Below are 18,943 nucleotides of genomic sequence, written 5' to 3' on the forward strand. Positions count from 1 at the left end.
TGCTTTTAAAAAGGAATCTGATTAAACTACAATCTTTTTGCATCGTGACTGAATCCTTCAGATTACGTAATGTTCCTTTACAACCATCTGGAATGAAGAAAAGTTGACGAGTGTGCAGTAATTGTTTTGGAAGGAAGCCTTGATGTAGCTTTTATGCCCTAATTAAATTCAATGATCTTCAGGTATCATGGGGAAAGAGGGAAGACAAGCTGTGCGAAACAGCGACTATGCAATTGCTAGGTTTAAATTCCTCGCCAAGCTACTGCTCGTCCACGGACACTTCTACTACATTCGAATAGCAACACTCGTGCAGTACTTTTTCTACAAGGTACGTTCACAAGGTTTTAAGTGTTTATTCCTGAATTTATATTATCGTCATGGAGGCGTGTTGGCTAAATGTTTTTTGTGTTTTTTTTGTGTTTTATTTTGTAGAATGTGTGCTTTATCACACCGCAGTTTTTATACCAGTTCTTCTGTCTGTTTTCACAACAAGTAAGTCTCTTTTCCATGTTTTTTTTATGTATTTATGTGTATGTTAAATGTCTTCAATGGTGTTTTTTTATTTATTTATTTATTCTTATAAGTGTTTTGATACTTGTCCTCTGTCTGACACTTTAACAAGGTGAGAGACAAAGCAGGCTAATGTATAATTTATAAATGTTGCTGTCTAAAGTTGCTCAGGTTGAATAAACAACAGGAAAAGTCACAGAGGAATCAACACTTGTGCGCTTATCTAAATATGTGAATTAGAAACACCCTTAACCTTTCACACACCATGTTGCATGTAGTGTTGGCTCGATCCTGGAATTTCCACAACATTAACTGCATAAAACTTTAGACTTTTATTAAAAGATAAATATAACAAGGCTATAACATAATGAGGTATGTTTTTACATTACTGAAAACTTCTTGAGGTATTGCACTTGTTCAAAAGCCTCTGAGATCGTCACACATTCAGAAGGCAATAAAGTGCAAGTAAGAAACAAAACAAATCAGTGCAATCTTACGTATGTTCTTTATACAGGTCCGCATGTCGGTCCTTCAGGTGCTTTGCTAAATTAGTGGTGTTAGCACCTTTTGTTAGCACTGCTCTGTAGCATGCGTATTGGCTTGCTTGAGTCCTTCGTCTTTATGTGTTCATTTGCCTCAAATCCGAAATATTTCCAAATAGCACGCCTGCTGTTTTCTTTATCCACTAAAATCGGTCACAGAGGCTCTGCACTCGCCATCTTTCTAACATCATAACACAACACTATTCAACCAGAGCGAATGAGACAAGTGACGAGAAGACAGCACTGTGAGTGAGTGAGAGGAAGCGGGGTTATGTGGGCACTGCGGTGTGTGTCAACTCGCTGTCAGAGAGGAGAGAGAGCGCAAGAAAGCACAGCTGGTATCAGTGTATCAATACTGCTGAGAATGAGTATTGAAGCCGTTTAGATATTCAGGATCGATATGTACTGAAAAATCAATGTTTTTGGCAACACTAGTTGCATGTGTATCCATATTGGGAAAAAATGTATTCTTATATTTGTTGCTGCATTTCCATATTTGTACGTATAGTTACTATTAAGCATTAACAGTCAGACTGATAACATTAGATAGCTAGCTGCGTTTTGTAAAATAAAACCTATAAATATATGCAAAGCATATTTTAACTCATTAAATTCACCAATCCCCTAGATATTGTTGTGCTTCTTCTGAACCAGTTCCAAAATTTTTAAATATTTTTGCTGTTTGTTTAGGCCTGTGCCTTTTGATTGGTCTGTGGGCTCAGTTAATTGCATGGTTGCATCACCACAACATAATTAATTTGCATATGTTTTTTTCAGGTGGTACATTTTAAATCTGGGTTGATTACTGATATGATTATTTGCAGTTGTATTCAAATAATAATAATAATAATAATAATAATAATAATTATACGTTATTTTCTGGGCAAAAAGGCACTTCTCACTGCCTTAATCTCTTTGTCAGGTCTGAAAAATATATCTTTGCTGTAGAACAACTTCATATACAGTGTTTAATGCTAAACTTAAGCTACCAATAAAGTGCTATGCTAATTTATTATGCTAATTCAAAAATTGTGACTTTAAATATTTATTATAGTCCAGAAAGTATAGTATATGGTAGCATCTTCTATCTTTTCTAGTACTGAGATTTTTTGTATTCTAACTAGTTCCATTAGTTAGCATGAGCCTAGTAAAGACTGCATGAAACTTTTGATTGCCATATTAGCCAAGTGTGTTGTTTTTCTAACATGGCACATTTCACAAACATTGTGTATTTCACAGACGCTGTATGACAGTGTGTATCTCACACTCTACAACATCTGCTTCACCTCTCTCCCCATTCTGGTGTACAGTCTCTTTGAACAGCTGGTTCATCCTCACATTCTACAGAGCAAGCCAGCACTTTACAGGTATATACCTAACTCATATCCTGCTCTCTTCATCAGTAAAAATATCAAGGAGAACTAATAAAATAGTTCTTAGTGTACTTAGATTTGTTTAGAAAATAAAGTATGCAGTAAAAAGGGAAAAATAAAACAATAAGAGTAAAGTTAGATTCCTTTATTGGAACTAACGGACGCACAGGCCACGCCTCCTTTATTGGGACTGACAGGCGTAAAAGGCCACGCCTCATTTATTGAAACTGATATAATAATAATAATAATAATAATAATAGTAATAATCATCATCATCATAATAATTGTATTATTAATAACAAATGGATACATATTTACACATTTATTAAAAAATAAATGTATAAATTTATAACTTAATTTTGTAATCTCATGTTAACAGAGATATCAGTAAGAACTCGCTGCTCTCCTTCAAAACCTTTTTGTATTGGACGATCCTGGGCTTCTGCCACGCATTTGTCTTCTTCTTTGGCTGCTACATCCTGATGGGAGAGGACACAAGTCTAATGGGAAATGGACAGGTCTGCTTCTGCATATACACACACGCATACACACACGTACACGTACCACATACACTCCCACTTTACTTCCTGCTTTTCTTTTTCTATTTCTATTTCTTTGTATTCTGTCACTTGAGCAGTTCCAGTGTGTCAGTCGTGTAGATATTAATCATAAAAGTGTGTGTGTGTGTGTGTGTGTGTGTGTGTGTGTGTGAGAGAGAGAAAGAGAGAGAGAGAGACACCGCAATGTTTTCTAGGTGGCACGTTCTAGGTCTTATTGTTAGGATTCCTGATTTGCTGGCTAATCACCTCAGCATTTTATATTCAGAATGCATTTACATATAAATTAACCAGATGTGGAGGGTGTAGTGTTATATACAAATACAGGATAGAGCCTCTAGCATTGTGTACTAAATGCTAGTCGTCTTACTGGAATTAAGTTAACAGCCCTCTTGAGGACTGTACCATATGCGAGATAACACAGAATTCTTGAGAGTCCTTATTTTATTTTCTTATGCTAATTTTAGCCACTAGGACTTTTCCATAATTTTCTGAAAGCATACATTAGTTTTAACATAATCATATGAGTGTACAGTATATGAAGCACAGAGTAAGCTTCGGTATTTGTAATATGTAGCTAGGGGTATGTAGCTATGCGTTGATTCATTTTCTATAACGGCAGCTCTGATAGTAGTTGAGCCTCAAATCAAATGTTTATATTAATGCACTCTTTCAAATATGTTATTGTTTCTATAGTAACAGCTCATTCACACGGACTTGTATGATGAACACTCCACATAAATGGATTAAAAACGTGTAATCGATGATATAGCGAAGTTTTCTGTAACATTCCTGGAAGGAGTCTCCAAAGCTGTAACTTTAAGTTTTCCGACATCGTCAGCACAGAGGAGTTTACACTTTGCTGCGTATTGTCTTATTAACTTCAAGAAAGAGAAAAAAGGAGGTTGGTGAGGGAAAGACTGTTTATAGCTGCTATAACGTACATGAGAACATGAACTAGCTTTTTATGTTCATAACATTAAATGTAACTGTAAAAGGATAAAAATTATGACGTGTCGTTCTTTCATAAATATAAAATGTATAATTGCTGTGGTATAATAAAATTCTATATTGGAGTGTTAACAGTAACTCCACTTCATCACACCATCACATCACTGATTCTTTCACTCTCACACCACCACACACAGCGGTTTATTCCCTACTTATTGCTCAGAAATCCCCTCTTTCACCATGTTTAATTACTTTATTTAATAATTACATTATTTGCTAAGCTAACCATACAACTACATCATGAATGTTGTAAATAATATATATAATAATAAATATATAGTAATATATTTAATATATACATATATTATATATATATATAGAAATATATATATATATATATATATATATATATATATATATATATATATATATATATATATATATACAGTACTGTGCAAAAGTCTTAGGCACCCTGTTGTTTTTTTAGTACAAACTTTGTTATAGATTTTTATACATTATTCATCTACATTATTCAGTTCAAAAACTTTTTAGATTTCCAAACATTAGTTTTCCAGCACGAAATTAAATGTTACAGAAAAATGTTTGTATGTCAATAAAGAAAGCAGCATATTACATAAGAGACACTTTTCAGACAAAAAACATAATGAAGGCTGCTGGGTTTTGCTGCAAAAATAAGAAGCGAGTCGACAGTCAAAGTCTCCAGAAGAACAGTGGCTGCTTCTGCAAGATGCTCAGTAACACTTACAGCTCATTTCCTTATAAAACTGCACACACTGTACCTAAGACTACTATTTTTTTTAAAGCGAAGGATCATCACACCAAATATTGGCTTTGTTTCATTCAATACTGTTTACTGCTCTTTATAGTAATTTTTTAATGTAGAAACATTTAATTTCATTATTTTTGAAGGCATCTATATATGTGTGTGTGTTGTTCTGTGTGTGTGTGTATGTATGTATATATAGACTCAGACTGGAACTGCAAATCAAGAGTTTTCTCTTGCTTACTGATTTCCTGAGTATTTTGAGGAGAATTTTTGTCAAGATTAAAGGTGGTAAAAATTAACAAAACATCAGCTCCCCGAAATCATTCCTCTGGTTATAAAAATAACACATTTTCAATGAATTTTTGCTTGTTTTTTTGGTTTCCTCCCTGTTTTTTTCCCATTTCCCCTGTCCTTTATTTCTCATCTTTCTCTCTTTCTTTTCTCTCTCTTCACGCTCTGTATGTTGTCAGATTTTGCGAGCTAACAGGCAGCTGGTAAGAGTTGATTGGATTACAGTCGTTGCATGCCTCCCTGTATAATGAGCGTTTGTTACCAGCTTTATTTCTGATGTCGTGCCATCTTTCGATTTTACACACTCACACAGTTTTGGAAAAATTCCCTCACTCATGCTTTGCATGACTGGGGGAAAAAAAAAGCTTCCGATGTGCTCCGGATTTCCTCCTCATTTTAAATAGTCAAGTATCATCTACTCAAGCACCGTTCTTTTATTTTTAATGAAAGCCTGAAGATGTTTAGCAGATACTTGTGTCCTCAAACATTTAGCATCTGCTAGACTAATCATCAGCTCCTGATATAAATGATATCTAAAATCCTGTTTAATTTAAGCTTTATAAGCATGCCTTCTGCTTTTGTAGATGTTTGGGAACTGGACTTTTGGTACGTTGGTGTTCACCGTTATGGTCATTACAGTAACCTTGAAGGTAAGTGATGTATGTCAGTCAAAAAAAAAAAAAAAAGATCTGAAGAAGGTGCCATTTTATTGATTTGTCCTCTGTGATGACAGTTGGCGCTGGAGACACACTTCTGGACGTGGATGAACCATTTTGTCACGTGGGGCTCCATCGCTTTCTACTTCATATTCTCCTTGTTTTATGGGGGAATTATATGGTACCGCAGCACTTTATTCTCATACAACACACAAATCCAAAAATCCAAATTTTTTTTGGACTATAAATCATAAGATAAGATAAAACAATCCCTAAACCTTAATTTGCTTTATATTTGTTATTGGCCATTACCACTGTCCTGCTAGATTACCATGACCTCATTAACTGTTGTAACAAAATTACGATGACCTGGTTAACTGCTGTAGCAAGATTAGCATGATCTTGTTTACTGCTGTATTTGTTAGCTTGAATAAGGCCGTATTAACTGCTGTTAATTTGCTATTGTTAGCTACTTTAACATTTCCTTTTGGCGCATGTGAGCGTTTTTAGTACAAGGACATAATACCTTTTTTCCCCCTTTCCCTACAGGCCATTTCTCCACACACAGGACATGTATTTTGTCTTTGTCCAGCTGTTGTCCAGCGGCTCGGCCTGGTTTGCCATCATCATCATCGTCATCACCTGCCTAGCCCCCGACGTCATCAAGAAAGTTTTTTACAGACACCTACAGCCCACCAGCACACAGAAGTCTCAGGTCAGAATTTGTTTCCTCCTCTACGTCTAAACACGCTAACGGTTATAACGATTAGCAAAAGCAGGACTGAAAGTGGTGTTTTGCATGAATGGCATTTCAAGACATGTGCAATGAATTTAGCTGTCTTGAGCACCGCATAAGCTGACACTTATAGGCAGTAAGCATGTCATTCAGCACAACACAGCATGGCTTGTCAGCAGCACACACTCATGACCTCATTCACAATAACACACTCACAGTTACAGCCCACAGACTGCAGTGAGATTCAATGACCTTGATGTATACAGACCACATCCTGTGGAAACCTTATAGATTTACAATCTAGCTGGTATCTTAAGAAGAAAAGGTTAAAAAAAAATTGCATTTCGGATTGCATCGTAGTGGTTGTGTGGTGTGGTGTTTTTCTCTTTAACTATAATGACACCTTCCTCCTCTTTCTGAGAAGCTGAAAAGATAAAGACCTGCAGAATAACTGGTCCATCCACATGGAGTTCCTCTTTCCTGTAAAGTGTAAAAGTGTTTAAAGCCTCACTCAGGACTGGAGTTAGCTCAGAATTCTCTAACTGATGCACTGTGATACACAGTATTTACCCTTGTACCATGTACCAGAGACGTTCAAAAAGTGAAAACATCTATATATATATTTTGGCCCCACTTGATCCTTTCCACAGTTTATAGAACTGAAATGGAATTATTTGGGATTATTTGTCAGTATGTTGGCAGAATTATTTCCAAATAAAACATTTTGTCCTGTTCTCCTGATCAACTCCTGTTGATCAGTAGTCACATAAATTGTTGAATGGAGTTGACCCATGTCCAACTAAAGTGGCGTTTGATCTCTGTATAAATGCATCTGTTCCTAGAAGAACCCAGAATTTGTCAGAGAATCTAAAGGCTGATTTATAATAATGCGTTAACGCGTCTTTGCCTCAGAGAGAGGGGTCATGGGCAAACGTGGCACGTGGACGTTGTAGGTCTCTTTGGTGCTTCGGTTAGTTGGCTGGGAGGCATGTCTGATTGCCTACACAGAACCGATTTCATGAGATGTTGTGATATTTCTTCCATGAGTTTAATTAAATTCATTAATAAAAAATCTCACTTTAAGCATATTCACACTGTTCGTTTCTCAGACCAATGTCTTTAATAAAAAATTTCTCATCTAGGATAAAACTCTTGCACTGAACAGCTAATGTAAATGAACACAAGCGAGTTGGTCTTCTTGTGTTTCATGTTTACTTCACATGACGATATGATCACATTACTGTACGGTGGATTTATTTATAGAAAACTACAGTTACGATATTGTATTAATATAAATATATTACATAAGGTGCGAGGCTATATACCGACTATAGTTCATTCCGTAGGTAACTGACATTTTGGACACAGTATGGCCAAATGTTCTGTTTATTTTTACTCCACTAGCGGAAATAGAGCCCAAAGAAGCTACACTCACTTTATAGCAGGTTGGTTAGCTGGCTAGCTACATCACATTGATTTGTAAATTCCTGTTAAAGGTGCTTTCATCGAAATTGGCACCCCTTCTTCCTTTTCATCTTCACCTGATGAGCTTTCATGTTTTAAGTCAAGTAATAGTCCTGAAAAGTATAGTTTGCCATGTCCGCTGATGTCGCCAACTCTGCTTTACTAAGTGGAATTTTATGTGGCGAACACAGACGAGTGGAGTGATACACACAGTGAAACATCTCTCCCAATGCGCTTATAGGAAATATAGGCACTCGTGGAATGCCGCCTGACCAAAACTGGACCAGAACTAACTGTTGTATAATGGCTACTTTAATCCTGCAGAACCACATACTTTACTTTCTCTTTCTTCTAACAGACTCCCAATAAACCATAGCAACCTGATAAAAATTAAATCTAAAGCATCATTCAATCAGTAATTGATAGTATTGTGATTGAGTCTGTGCCCACTCTAGCCTCAGATTCCTATTCTTGGCTGTCAGGAGTGGGACCCACCTCAGGGTTCGATGTGTTGTGCATTTCTGAGATGCTTTTCTGGTCATCACGAATGTAAAGAGTGGTTATTTGAGTTACCATAGCCTTCCTGTCAGCTTGAACCAGTCTGGCCGTTCTCATCAACAAGGCATTTCCGCCCACAGAACTGCCAGTGTTTCTTTCTTTTTTGCACTATTGTGTGCAAATTCTAGAGACTGTTGTGTGTGAAAATTCCAAGAGATTTCAGAAATATTCAGACTGCTACCAACAACCATGCCCTGGTCAAAGTCACTGAGATTATTTTTCTGAGAGAAATATAACACAGAGATTTTTCAATTCTGATGTTTGATATGAACTTTAACATAAGCTTATGACCTGTATCTGTGTTTTAATGCATTGTGCTGCTGCTGCCACATGATTGGCTGACTGGATATCGCATGAATGTGCAGGGACATAAAGTATAAATAACTTTTAAACATTGATCCCCCAAAAAGGTCTGATGACCACACTTGTAATTTCTCTCACTGTTGCAAGTTCACACCTATAACTATGAAAGCACCCATGTTTACCTTTATCTTTTCAACACCTCTGTAAAGGATAAATGTTAAAGTGAGTCCCGGTTGAGGCTTTAAACCTGTTCAGGCTCTAAACCTGTTCAGGCTCTGATGAGAGTCGAGCAGATCGAAAAAACAAACTGCAGCTTCTATTGTAGTTCTAAATGATCTCTACTCATTTCCTGTTTCCGTCCAGCTTTTGTGGTTTGTGTGTGAGAGAGAGAGAGAGAGAGTGAGAGAGAGACTGATTTATCAGTCTTTCTGTGTGATGGTGTGACTGTGTGTTGTTGCCTTTTAGGTCTATGTGTTCTCCCACTCCCTTTTACCCCCACCCTCCAGGTCCTGTGTGTATCAGTCTTACCCTGCATTCACACAGCAACAATTTGTTTTTTTTCTGTACGTTGGTTGCTAGTTGGCATTTCCGACTCGAGGTTGTTGATGCCTTGGTTTCTCGGATAACGGCTTGCTAGTGAAAATGTCAATTTTGCACGTAGATTTGTGTCATGTTCATTTAGCAAAACTCAAACCAGGGTGCCCCTTGTAAAGTCAAATTAAAATAATTTTGTAATTAATTATTGCATTTAATTGTAATTGATGCATGCACCCAGTAATTCAGTGTATTACAGGCTATTCAGACCCAGGATGTTTCTCCAAACATATGTTTTATTATTATTTTAGTTATTTTACATCTCAAGGTATTAGAAATCCATAAAACTCAGCAAATATATTTTTTCTCTTGTGTTGGAAAGGATATCCGATGGGAGCTTAAAAATAAAAGGTGGTTGAGAGATATAATATCTCTAATACATGACGATATAATATCAATATTGTGATAAAATGTCACAGTACACTTCTCTGAGATATCGTGATATCTGTGTATAATTTAAAAAAAAATTATAGAATGAATTTAATTACAAACTGATTGGATGCAGCTGTAAAATTTTGTGCTTAATCTTTAAAATTCGCTTCAGTAAAGGTACAGTTCAATTTTAATTTGAATTGTACAGTGATTTTAACAATAAGCTTTGTCACAAAGCAGCTTTACAGAAATCCAGAAGTAGATTTTATTTCCTAATGAACATTCCCAGTGTCCTTTAGTCACTTTGCCCCCTTATTCTATAATAATGACTGACTGTCCGTGTGAATGCAGGATTAATATGTTTGACTGTGAGTGTGTTTACATTGCTCTACGTCTGTGTCCTTGTCCTCTTTTTACTGATCCTTTGTGTGTTTTCACCCCTTCTCTCGCTCTGTAGATGTACTCCAACCGAGTCGCTATAGGTGATGACTTCATCGCTCTGCAGCCACTCTCCAGAGCCAAGAATCAGCTGGGCAAGATTAGGTAGAGTAGGAAGAGCCATTTAAACCCTCAGTGTCATGCTGCATGCTGTGGTCAAACCCAACTAACCTGCATTCAGCAAGAGAGAGAGAGAGAGAGAGGGAGAGGGAGGGAGGGAGAGGGAGGGTGTGTTCCAATACTGTTTTAACACACATTCCTTCTTCGTATTTTTTAGTTGAAAACCTGCCATCTTGGAAGGTTTAGGAATCAAGTTATAGACAAAAGGATAAATTTATGAAAATATAAATTTTTCACATAATTATACAAATCCATATAGTGGTTTTCAAAATGAGGTTTCTGATTATTGTGGCCACTTGAATTGAATGGGTTTAAATCTAAACCTTAATCACTCGAGAACAAGTTGGACCTAATGTGATCTGTGGAATAATAATAATCATAAAAAAAACTGTGTCTAATAAATAGGCAGAATATTATTGTATACATTTGAATAATAGTTGTATAGAAAAATAAATCTGTGCTGAGAGGATCATTGGAATTTATTAAGGGGTTGCTGGCTCTTAAAAGGATTGAGAACCACTGCTGTTCGTGCCAGCATTACTTTTATTCTGCCACCTAGTTTGAGTTTTAAACAAATTAAGTGTGTACATTTCCAAGGAGATTACTTCAGAGACCAGTCCATCCCAATACACACTCATCCCCTTGTACTGCAGGTGTCCCCTCTTGTGATAGAATTTGAAGGAGCGTATCACCTATGAGAAAAAGTTAAAAAGGGTGTGTTAAATCAGTATTGGAAATCAGACAGGGAAAAAGAAACGTGAGCGAGCTGGTAACAGCAGTCACACAGTTCACCCTGCATGTCTGCCCGAGTCAGCCTGCATGACACTACATGCACATTTCCATCCTTAGGTTTAATTTAAAGGAAAGAAACTTTTTTTTGACAGCTAAAGTTCTCAACTTCTACAACTTGCAGCAAATCAGAACTGACCCGATGGTTAAAAACACCGTTACAGCTGTAACTAGAGGTGGCACTAAACCCCTTTTCTTTTTGATACCAATACTGAAACATTGAGTATCAACCAATATAGATGCCTATCCATTTTTTTCTTTAATTACCAAGAGTTTTTTTTTTTTTTTTGGACTAGGGCACTTAAAAATGACAGGAAATAATATACATAAAATAGCTTATGCAAAACTGCACTTTTATTTTAATTCAGTTAAAAAATTTTCACGCAAAAACATTTACATTACATTACATAAATATCAATAAATATAATAAAAGTAATTATAATATAATATAATATAATATAGAAAAAATATATAATAACCAAATGAATCTTGAAAAAATACAATCAAGTCTCTTTTTATATATATAATTATTTCTAGTTCCAAAAAAATTTTTTTTGTTGTTGACGTTAGGCCACGTGGCCAACTTTAACCTGCTTTACACTGTTGCTCTGTGAACAATTCTCTGATATTTCAGCCTAGATCTGTTACGGATTATATCAGTTTTTTTCTCCAGTATCCGATCCACCATTTTCTTTTTGCCATCTCTAGTTGTAACACAGTAGGTGTGTTTTCAAGCACAATCTAATTTTAGCATAAAGATCAAGCTACAGTATTTTATCTGTATTAAAGACATCAGGATTTTATGCCAGTATTCAGGTCATTCAGCGCATGTTACACTGCTTACCTGCTAAACTGCTATGTTCTATTGTTCCACATCTGTGCATGTGCACAACGCTCATTTGTGTTAATCTCATTTCATTCATTTTTCTTTTAGCTCAGGCTGATGCTGATGCGAGCGCTATAATCTAGGGCTTAATTTATTTATTTTTAACCCAACATGCATGCATCAGAAAGAGCAACGCTCAACCCTTTTACAACTGACACACCTGAAACTGGTGCAGCCTTGAACTCCTTTTTATCATAGACTGCATGTGCCAAAAGTTAAAAAAAAAAAAACATGGAACGATCCATTTATTATAATCTATTGCTATGAGCAGAGAACATGATCTCCAGTCCATCTGACATGAGATTATCTTTAAAATAATAATAATAAGAAGAAGAATTTTTTTCTGTAGTTAACAGGTTTACTACAGAATGATAAGTCACTCTGGCGTGTAAGTTCTCCCTAAATTCTATCTGCAGGCATTTTTATCTTTCACAATTTTTATACAAGTTTTATACATTCTATAGTTTATGTACTGCCTCTAGGGGGCACTACAGCTACAGTACCATGTTAACATATGAAAGTGCAGCTATTATCACCAATCACAGCAAGTTTCATATATCATGTCAGATACCATAACTTCTGGAGTAGCTCACCAGTAATGACCATAATAAATGAGTATGATTACATTTATATAATAATCACAATTATGCTAATACATTACTAAATCGCAGGCCAATATATGTCAGAGTGACATATGTTCCAGAAAATACGGTAACTACAGAATCTCATTTCAGCACAGTCTCTGCAGTGGACCAGTGGCCATTTTCTTGCTCACTCCCTCATTTATTTAAAAACATTTTTCCCCTCCGTTCTTCTGTTTTCGTCGGTTTGGGAGCCTTAACCAGCTGTTTTGTCCTTCCAGATGGAAGAGGATAAAGTTTCAGTCGGCTCAGAATATGACTCTGCTGAAAGCAGGGACAGAGGGGAGGACAATTGGCAACTGCTAGCTGCTTCTCCTTCCTCTACCCATCACGCAGTTCCCCCCTTTCCCTAGGTAGTACTGCCCAGCCTAGACCTGTGGAAGAGTGTGTGTGTGTGCGTGTGAGAGAGAGAGAGAGAGAGAGAGAGAGAGAGAGAGAGAGATCAGGTCATAGGGAAGGTTCATGTTTCGGTTCTGCTCCATCATATGTGTACTCTGTACTGTGCCATCCATCTGTCAGAGCTTTTGTGTTCTGATCCTCACACTCGTGCCTTCAAGATGTGCATGCTTTTAAGTCATTCAATCATTACCTATATTTTTGCAGTATATTTTCAGAAAAAAATAGTTTACGTACATTTTTTTGATTATAAAATCGAGATATTATCATAACTGGTACTATAATGGGGAAGCATGTAATGATTTTTTTAATATACTTGTTCAGGTATTTTTTTATATGATTATAAATGATTTATACTTGGCTGTATGAATTTATTTTTTTTTGTTACTGTGTTTATCTTCATTGCCAATAAATGTGTACTGTCAAGCAGTGTTTAGCTTCAGTAATCAAATTCATTGTTTACAATTACATTGTAAACAACTGTTTTGCTAATATTGTTTGTGTTTTGATATTAAATATGTGTGCATTGATAATCAGCTCTCACCAGCAAGCCCAAGCTACACAACATTATTACATCACAGTGCTGTTGAAGATGTTGATTAATGTTCTGTAACAGCAGCTCTGACTGTAGTTCCACTTTATATTAATGTGCTCCTTCTAATCTGTTATCATTTGTAGAGTAACAGTTCATTCACAGGGACTTAATCGGATTAAAAAAAGGTTTTTCTGTAAGGAGAAGTGTGTTTATATTTAACATTTATGGAAGGAGTCTCTACTGTTAGTGCTTTGTAACAGTCAGAGGTAAAGCTGTAACTTGAAGTTTTCGGACATCTTCAGGACAGAGGAGTTTATGCTCTGCGGGTTCTTGGTAACATGAGGAGCTGTGGTTTTTTTGTTTGCTTGTTTGTTTTTTTTGTCTTATTAACTTCAAGAACATGAGAAAAAGAGAGGCTGGTGAGGGAACGACTGTTCATAGCTGCTATAACCTAAGTGAGAACTTGTTCCATGACGTTCCACAACATTAAATGTAACTATAAACAGATACGTTTGAAATGTCATTGATTAATGAATAAATTACAAATATTAGCAAATTGCTGTTGCATAGGATGAATAAAACACTCAAGGACGTGCTGCTATAGGAAAATAATCAATATCAGAGTAGTAACAGTAACTCCACTTCATCACACCACATTGCTGTTGATTGTTTTACTATAGCAGCAGGACACAGAGTGTTTTATTCCTTAGACCTCTTGTGTGGTGAACTGAATCAGGAACACAATGTAAAACTCCTTTGTCCACAATGCTGAAGATGATTATGTTGCAGCATAATATATAACCAAATATTAGTCCGTGTGTGTGTGTGTGCATGTGTGAGTTGTCTCTGCTTCATATCCAACTGGTCATTTGATTAATGACTCTGCAGCTTTAATTTCAGCTCATTAAAGATGTCAGGTGTCTCAGTACAGACACTCCATTTGTCATTAAGAGAGTGCTGCTTCACTTTAACAATTTTCACGTGTTGCCAAAGCAATTACATGTGAATTCTTCTTATAATAAAATAGTAATGATAACACACATCATCATCATCAACACAAACAAACTAGTCTATACAAAGTATTGTATTATTTTCCAGTATTATGTGTAATCTATAATAGTCACAGAGGCTGTGTGCTTCCTCAGGCTGTGACATACTTTAATACAGTTTGCCTCTCGCTACACTCACATTACAAGATTCTCTGCGTCTTCTGATTTCTTGCTCAGATTAGATCTGCCGGATCTGTTTTATTTTTTGTTTCGTTTTATGTTATTACAGGTTGTTTGCAGATTCTGAAAAAAATCTGAAAACATTTGCATTTTGCAAAATCTTCAATGCATTAAACTTGAGGATATCAATTATTATTATTATTATTATTATTAATAATAATAATAATAACAATATTGTTTTATTATTATTGTTATTATTAGTAGTAGTAATAGTATTTTCAGTAACAGTAATACACTCTGAGCACCCTGGAGTTCTTTGTTTCCCTTTTAGAAAAGTTTTTTTTTAGAAAAGAACCTGTTTAAGGAGCTAGAACCGTTTTAATCATTCAAGGAACTCTTAAGAAACCTGTTTTTTTAAAATGCAGCAGTATTATTTGTACCTAAACTGTCTTACTAATTGTCTTACTAACTGTCTACACTTTAATTAATAATGCTGATATTTATTTGTTTGTTTTATTTATCTATTTATTTATTTATATATAGAAAAACAGTAGTTCAATTCAAGTAACACAAAGCCAAGTGGTGTTAGAGTTAAATGTTTTGGCCCAGTTCCTGCTAGTACTGGAGCGTGACACACTAATCTCTGTTATTACACACACACACACTCGGCAAAGCTATTTCTCAAACTGTCAGATGCAGAAAATTCCTCCACACATCAGTAGGGTGAAGCCATGACGTGTAGGTTAAACAGAACAGAGTACATCACCACTCGCACTCAACAGATCTCTACATGTCTAATTTAATATTTTAAGATTTTATTGATCATAAATTCTAGTCTTCTCTAGATTCTCTGTAATTCTAGTCTGCAGTGACAGAATTAGCAGAGAATTGCAAAGCCTTGTTCAGAAAGAACCGCACAAGTATTCATCTTCATGGATGCATGACATATATATCTGTACTTTCATATTCTTGGCAAATTTCCTGATTTTATTGCTTGTATTAGATTTTCAAGCTGTAGCGGACATTAACTATGACTTTAACCCTCCACCCTAAACACTAACTGTGTTTCAATAGCAAAGTGCTGTGCTACTCCAGATGATGTCAGATATACATATAACATCCTCATGTTGTTCAGTAAAAAGCACCACTAATGGGACTGTATTTATCAAACAAATAAAGGAACGTTTAACCTTTTTTTTTTTTCTTTTTTCTTTTCCCCCCCAGCACAGAACAGAAGGGGGCGGGGCTTGTAGCAGAGGCAGAACAAGTTGTATGTTAGTTAGAACTGACCCACAGCCCATCACTGTTAGTGTTTGGATTAGCGATGATCCGATACTAATACTGGTATGAAATATTGGTCCAATACCGTGCTCATTTACTCGTACTGCTCCAATACCAACATCCGTGATACAGTGTGACATAATCCTAGTGTACGCTGTTGCCCTAATGAACAGATGACACAAATGATGGCTATCTCGATGCATTTCATGATTAAATATGTCAATCATGCAAAGACTGCAAACTGTGCTCTGTGAAAATATCAACAGGTTTAACTACAGCATTTTTCAATCTCTGAGTGCACGAGGATGAGGACGGCCATCCTGAGCGTGCAGAACAGTACGAGTGAGCATTAAAACTGAGCGCAGGGTGTCGTGAATTACGCACACACAGAGATATTCACGAGCATGCAGCCAAACCGTCACATGTTAGAGAGAGCACTTCACTTCTGCGAGCACTCGGACATGCCCACTTCCTGTCCAGCATCTACACTTTACCTGGTGCATCTCATGGCACTGGTTTTAATGACCACGCTCACTGATGCAGCTCTGCTCGCTCAGGTCAGCCGTCCTCATTTATTATTAAACACACATCATCATCATCATCACCATCACAGTTTAAACATAAAACTTAGCATGAGGAGTTCACGGCTAGCGGCACACAACAGCAACCAACATAAATATATGGACAAATATGTTTTTATTATAATCTTTTTGCTATTGTTTGTAATTTGTTCTTTGTGATCCTGTTGATAATGAAAGGTTGCTATATATATGTGTACATATCTTATCTATAAAAACAGGAAAACTTTACAGTATATAAACAAACCTTTTACACGCAGAATCAGCAGATAGTCTCGTATTTGGCTTCTTTAATGGATTGCAGTAGCTGACGCTGCATTCTCAGCTTAGCTCCAGAGCAGCTAAACTGTAGCATGTCTCCTAGGGATTTGTGGAAATGGAAGATGTGTGAGGTGTTGTTTGCTTAGTCATCAGGATGAGGAGGTGAAGATTTGGCCAAGGAAGAGATTATAAACAGATCGAATGATTGACTTCCCGTTCATTTTGCGCAGTGCAGTTTAGAGTGATCTGTACAAGAGGAATCAGTCTGAATCTTTAGTAGCTTATCAGAAAAATGTGGAAACGAGGGATGTAAACCTCAGGCTTCCACAGAACATGGTACGATTTGGATTCATAAGGCAATGATTTGAGATTTGACGATACCAAATGAATTATTATGCTACAATACGATACATTTCGATTCAGTTCAGTTGCCTCCAGTCGATACATGACCAACTTTGTTAAATACTGTTAATATTTCTACCAAATCTCTTTTTTCTAATGGCAGAGTTGATGTGTTTCTGGGACATAATCTGTGCAGAATCTATTACTTTTTTCACACGTCAGTTGTCTATCCTTTTTCGATAATCATTGACAATCATTGAAATCATTTCAATCCTTTTAAATTTAAACAACTTCCGTCTTAGCCAAGACATGTTATGGAGCTGAGGCTAATGTCGCTAACAAGTAATGGAAGCTTATAGCTACCAGTTTAGCATTATGTAAATCATCACAACGTTTGAGTCAGTAAATAAATGTCAACTATATTATCCAAAATTCCTTTCTCTTAGGCCATGCCCCTTACCTGAATCTGACACTGTGTGCTGAGGAAGAAAGTGATGAAGTTATCTCTGCAAGGTTTTTTTTTTTATTTAAGATAACAGTGCGTCAAACACACAGTTCTGTTTGAGACACTGAAGCCGATAGACGAGACGCCGCTGTGGGATTCACAACACTAATCTGGTGGATATAAGATTCCATTACATGTTAGCAATTTTGTAGCTTGCAGATTGTACTACACGTGATCCACTGAGGACACATGCACACGTGATTCAATTTGTCATGCAGGTGAAGGACATCATCATCCTCAGACCAGAGCTTCATCCATCACTCTTATAGATCGACTGTGAGCTTTATATATAATTCCCACACACACTGCATCTCTCATCCATCCTTTGTGTGTGTGTGTGGGTGTGTGTGTGTGTAAGCCATATCACAGAACAAAAACATAAACCATGTGCACTCATAAAGCATTGTGTTGTGTTTGAAATATAGTGAGATTATTATTATTATTATTATTATGAGATATTAATGTTTTTATCCCTCATTTCTTTTTTTCCTCTTTCTCCTGATCCGTTCTGTCTTGTGTTATCTCTTTTTTTCTTTTTTTCCACATCTTTTGTCTTTGTTTCAATCTCTCTTTCTTTCCTGTTTTGTCTGTTTCTCCATCTGTCACTGCCTTTGTACCTCCCTATCTATCTATCTATCTATCTATCTATCTATCTATCTATCTTGTTCTTTCACTTTCTCACAATTATACTCACTTTACTTTTTATCACTCTCTCCTCTCCATTTCTCTCTCTCTCTCTGTCTCTCTCTCTCTCTCTCTCTCTCTCTCTCTCTGCAGTGTATCGAGGGGTACCGAGGCATCCCCTGTGTGGACTCACTGTCTTGTTTCCCAGAAGGCCATGGTGTCTGTGGCTTTCTGGAGCGACTGAAGCGAGCCAACAGGTGCCAGTTCTCTCTTTCTAACACTCCTGAGGAATGTTAGAGTGGAACCATAAGCACTCGGCACTCCTGTAGCGAGGGGGGCGGGGCGTGAGACGCAAGCTGAGAGGGCGGAGCCAGCTGAGCTAACACACCTTTACATGTAGCTTCAGAAAGTCTTGGGCCATTAACAAGGCTGCAGATGCACTTAGGAAAAGCTGTCGAGTCTGTCCTTTTCTCTCTGTCTTTTCTTTAACAGTGGCATTGTTCCTTCGTGACACTTTTTCTGTCATTTTCTTAAAAATCCCTGAACTCTAACTCTGTTGTCTTAGAGACATTAAGTCACTCTGGACATTAGACCATTTAATGCATTAATTATTCTCCACTGAATGTTAGACAGTGTTTAACCGTTTGGAAATGTTGCCTCCTAGCCAAGTGTTTGTGTGTGTTG

General features: G+C 36.6%; 1 protein-coding gene across 4 annotated transcripts in view; it reads left to right on the forward strand.

Annotated features, from left to right (window-relative positions):
* Positions 1–18,943, forward strand: part of atp11b (ATPase phospholipid transporting 11B (putative)) — a 57,992-nt gene that overhangs the window by 33,507 nt on the left and 5,542 nt on the right. Inside the window, exons 22-30 of one of the 4 annotated variants that reach the window (XM_034308816.2) lie at positions 183–328; positions 433–492; positions 2,292–2,419; positions 2,805–2,943; positions 5,596–5,661; positions 5,745–5,848; positions 6,217–6,382; positions 10,152–10,237; positions 12,790–13,396. In XM_034308816.2, the coding sequence (XP_034164707.1) occupies positions 183–328; positions 433–492; positions 2,292–2,419; positions 2,805–2,943; positions 5,596–5,661; positions 5,745–5,848; positions 6,217–6,382; positions 10,152–10,237; positions 12,790–12,874 (980 nt within the window). In that variant the 3' untranslated portion in view covers positions 12,875–13,396. Of the gene's footprint in view, positions 1–182; positions 329–432; positions 493–2,291; positions 2,420–2,804; positions 2,944–5,595; positions 5,662–5,744; positions 5,849–6,216; positions 6,383–10,151; positions 10,238–12,789; positions 13,397–18,412; positions 18,517–18,943 lie in introns of those variants that run through there. The other 3 variants (XM_034308815.2, XM_034308817.2, XM_034308818.2) reach the window with 3 other exon arrangements.

This window comes from Pangasianodon hypophthalmus, chromosome 11, assembly GCF_027358585.1.
Source record: "Pangasianodon hypophthalmus isolate fPanHyp1 chromosome 11, fPanHyp1.pri, whole genome shotgun sequence".
Taxonomy (NCBI): Eukaryota; Metazoa; Chordata; class Actinopteri; order Siluriformes; family Pangasiidae; genus Pangasianodon; species Pangasianodon hypophthalmus.